At 31.9% G+C, this 5,000-nt stretch overlaps 1 protein-coding gene across 1 annotated transcript in view; it reads right to left on the reverse strand.

Moving 5' to 3' along the window:
- Positions 1-5,000, reverse strand: part of LOC137648386 (uncharacterized) — a 112,682-nt gene that overhangs the window by 17,053 nt on the left and 90,629 nt on the right. Inside the window, exon 3 of the mRNA XM_068381314.1 lies at positions 245-504. Within this exon, the coding sequence (XP_068237415.1) occupies positions 245-504 (260 nt within the window). The remainder of the gene's footprint in view (positions 1-244; positions 505-5,000) is intronic.

Below are 5,000 nucleotides of genomic sequence, written 5' to 3' on the forward strand. Positions count from 1 at the left end.
TACAAAGCTTTACATATTTAGAGTATTATCACTTATCTTTAATTAGTTACTCGAAACAATTAATTAATTAGTCAATTATTTGATTAATTAGTTGATTATTTGATTAATTGGTTAATTTTTTGATTCATTGGTTAATTATTTGAATCATTGGTTAATTGCTTGGTTAATTATTTAATTAATTAATCAATAAATTAATTAGATTATAAATTAATTAATTAATTAATTGTTTAATTGAATTAATTACCTGAAATGAGATGCAGTAAAATAAGTAAGAAGTGAACCACGAATCTTGGCTGTAAACTTGGACACGAAGTCCTGGGTGTGCCAACGCAGCAAGGAGATGGTGAGACGCATCTCTGTATGCGTCCCGCAATATCTGGCCACGCTTGCAATGCTATAGATGGCAGTGAACTTAACGGAGAGGATACGAGTGTCCTAGCTGAGGATTTGTGGGAAACGAGGATGTCTTTGTCCTTCATGGTGCTTATCGTCATACTCCAAGACCTGCAAAGAAAAAAAAATTAAGTTTTAAATGAAGGAGGCAGTAATATTGTCATGATAATTTGCTATTACTACTTATCTAAGTGGGAAGTATATATATATATATATATATATATATATATATATATATATATATATATATGTATATATATATATAAATAAATATATACATTTGTGTGTATATATATACACTTTATATATATATATATATATATATATATATATATATACATATATATATACATATATATATTATATATACATATATATATATATATATATATATATATACATATATAATATATATATATATATATATATATATATAAATATATACATTTGTGTGTATATATATACACTTTATATATATATATATATATATATATATATATATATATATATATATTATATGTATATATATATATATATATATATATATATATATATATACAAAAACAACAACAATAAATACAGACATTTGATTTCATGTCTGGGGTTTGGCCAGTTCTCATCACCTAGCTGGCCAGTGCGGATTAGTGATAAAGGGAAATTTTCCTCTGATCACTCACAACAAACCAACCTAGTATGGGTGGACCTGGTTAGTACCACTTTGCTGATTTTGGCAATGTGCAAACCGTTATACTACCTTAAGGTGTGTATGTAAATATATATATATATATATATATATATATATATATATATATATATATATATATACATATATATAGATAGATATAGATAGATAGATATATGTATATACATAAATATATATATAGATAGATAAATATAGATATAGATATGTATATGTGTGTATGTATGTATGTATGTATGTTTTTTGAGTAATCTGGCATAATTACTAAAGACTGGATTATTATTATTATTATTATTATTATTATTATTATTATTATTATTGTTGTTGTTGTTGTTGTTGTTGTTGTTGTTGTTGTTGTTGTTATTATTAGTAGTAGTATTATTATTATTTTTATTATTATTATTATTATTAATATTACTAGTATTATTTATATATATATATATATATATATATATATATATATATATATATATGTACATATATATATTTGGGTGTATGTACTGTTGCATAATTACGAAATGTTGGAATGTTCAAAATCATAAATATAGGAAAATTATATGTATGTATATTCCATAATATTATGGAATTTTACCATATTAATATTAGTAGCCTCACCAGTATTTTATCTACGTCATTATATTATCTGCTTTAAGTACCTTTGCTACCAACATCGATAACAGCAAAGCAACAAATTTCCAGAGTCCAGTCTGTGGTCTCCATTATGGCCATAGAACTCCATATACGTCCCCCCAATATTTCGCTGAAAATACCATTAATCTCTGGAGATTACATCCGGATTATATATAAAATTAAGAGATTCCTCAGTTTAGTTAGGTGATCCACGTACTAATTGGGTGATTAAAAACTCGTGTTCTCGTTTTGGGGTATTCGAAAATGATTTCGGAAAAAAACAGAATGCTGTACAGTGGGCGCACATCGAATATGCTTTTATATTGATGCAGTTTTTGGAGATGTGTTGGACGTACGTTTGTTTGTTTGTGCCATGTTTATGACTTCCGCCAACGAAGTTGGATGGAGGCTATGTTTTTGCCACTGTTTGTGTTTGTTTGTGTCTGTGTGTGTTTGGTTGTGAACAGCTTCCTGGCCACAATTTTAATCGTCGAGTAGTGAAACTTGCAGGGATTAACTTTCACGTAAAAATCTGGATATGATAAAATTTTGGAAGGTCAAGGTCAAAGGTCAAGGTCCTGGTCAATTAAAATGTCCAATTTACGCAATCAGCCATAAGTTTGGACATCGTTATCACAGAGACTTCAAACTTGGTTCATATTTGAGTGTATAGAAATAAACACCAATTAATACATGTTAAGGTCAAAGTTCAAGGTCAAGGCCGTGAAATAAGCTGTCGGGCGGAGGTCTGTGCTATACTGAGTACTCATCTAGTTTGTTTATGTATCTAGATTCGTTCGATTGTGTGTAATACATCTGGATTTGGATATCCAGGTAATTTATATATATATATATATATATATATATATATATATATATATATATCGTCAGCCATTTTTACTAGTCCAGTGCAGAATAAAGGCCTCAGACAATTCCTTCCACTCGCATCTCTTTATGTTCTTTCTATGCCAGTCTACGCCTGCAAACTCTCTTAGTTCATCAATCCATCGTCTTCTCTTCCTTCACCCTATGCAATCTCTAGGGACCCATTCTGTTATTTCAAATGTCCATCTGTTACCTGTCATAATTGTTATAAATCCTGCCAATGTCCATTTCTTTTCTCACATGTTAAAATATCCTCTACTTTAGTTTGCTCTCGTATGAGTAAATAATATCTCAGCGGAGTCCAAGGTTCGAAAAGTGTCTTTCCGGAAAAATTTGAGATCCAGATAGTCTTCAGGGTAAGAGGAAAACAGCATTTACGTTTTTTCCATTTATTATTTGGCGGAGACGTGTTTTTCGAGTAACTTTTTTTCTTCTTTTTCTCAGTGACTATTCATCGTGACTACAATGATTCAACGATTACACTCTAATGTAAAGGCTGTGAGTGTGTGTATATATATATATATATATATATATATATATATATATATATATATATATATATATATATATATACATATATATATGTATGTATACATATATATATATATATATATATATATATATATATATATATATACATATATATATATATATATATATATATATATATATATACGTATATACATACATGTATAAATATGTATATATATATATATATATATATATATATATATATGTTTGTGTTTCTACATTTACGTCTGTTGGCACACAAGTACCCGTGTGTGCATACAGGTGTGTCAATGTGTACCAAAGGTAAACCAATAAAAACATACTTCGTTCATATACGGTTACATACAAACGTACAAGTTGTAAAGGTATGAAATTTCAATTCTTCCATATTACCACTACTATTACCACTACCACCTCTACTACCACTACTCGAGGTTATTTCTTCTTCTTTCATGTCAGTCTATGAAGTCCACTTTTTCCCCGCGTCCCAGGAGTTCCCACTTAGTATGCATAAGTACTGTGGATAATGCGCTTCCTTTTATGACGTTCCGTGCCCTGTGCCACTGACTAATGGCGCTGTCACTTGGCTTAACGATAGTATTTTACACCCGTAATAAAACCCTTGTTTACGGCCATTAAGACCTTACAGCCCGCTGTCAACCGGCGTGTGCGTCTCCTTTCTTCCTTTTATTTCTTCTCTTTATTCCTACCGTTGCTCTCAACGTCGGCATTATCTCTTTTTTATTAACATTCTTCCTTTTTTTATGGCTCATCTTTCTTCACCTCTTTCCGATCTCCCGTTCCCGCCATAATGGCTGCGTTCATAAGGGATGACATACTCTTTTTAGTTGCGCGGGGCTCTGGTAAGTGAACGCGACGAATCGGGTCCGTTTTCTTCGGCTAATCTTATCTGTGATTTTAGATATCATTTGATTGTGAGTCTTTTATACTTTTTTTTATTTATCAAAACCAACATTATACCTCTAAGAATTAATTACGTGTTAGGAAACTATATAATTTAGAATAGAGATTTACTCTTTTCTATTTCTTTTTATATTTAAAATCCATTTTTTGTTTTTTTTAGACTTCCTCATAGCAGCAAAAGAGTTTCAACTTTTCGAACTGAATATATCCTATATGCATAATTGAATATCCCATTCCTTCCAACGACGCGTTTTTTTTTCTATATCTCTTTAATAGCTTAGGTCACCAGACCTCTTCCCCAGAGGCATCAAGCGATATCAGGATTGAGATCAGGCTCCGTCAGAGGACAGAGGGAGGGAGGGGCTGTAGGATATCCAGAGTCGAGGGAGGGGGGCGGCCATCGCCTGAAAGTTACCTGCCAAAAACCTCTCTTTTGGCGCCTGAAAAGGGACGAAGATCAAGGCGCGTCTCCTCAGCTGTCAGAGTCGAGGCCCTTTGAATGGCCAAAGCGGCCACTTCATCACCCGAAGGGGGACCACTTTCCCTCGACCGATTTCTTTTTTGTGCTTCCACTTGCCTCTCGGGATTTCAGATCGCTTTTCAGTTTTTTTATCTTTTCATAAGAATGTTTTTAAGGTGATGGTATTCTACCAGGATTGACGGTAAGTAAATTCGTTTACTGAAGTTATTTTCATTCGTCAATATACATTTAGAAAAATACATCGAGGAAAGTTCAGACAGACTGATTTTTAAGGGACTGTTATTCTACCAGGTTTGCCGGTTGTTATTTTGTTATGTTTAAAGATTTAAAGATTTCAAGGCTGCTCATGAATGGCAAAGGCAAGGGACAGTGATATTACACTATCAAGCAGGATAATGCCCTAGAGACTGACCAAATAAACATATGATCTGCGTCCAAGCCCACTCTCCACCCAAGCTAGGAGCAAGGAGCGCCAGG

Source organism: Palaemon carinicauda, chromosome 10 (genome assembly GCF_036898095.1).
Source record: "Palaemon carinicauda isolate YSFRI2023 chromosome 10, ASM3689809v2, whole genome shotgun sequence".
Classification (NCBI taxonomy): domain Eukaryota; kingdom Metazoa; phylum Arthropoda; class Malacostraca; order Decapoda; family Palaemonidae; genus Palaemon; species Palaemon carinicauda.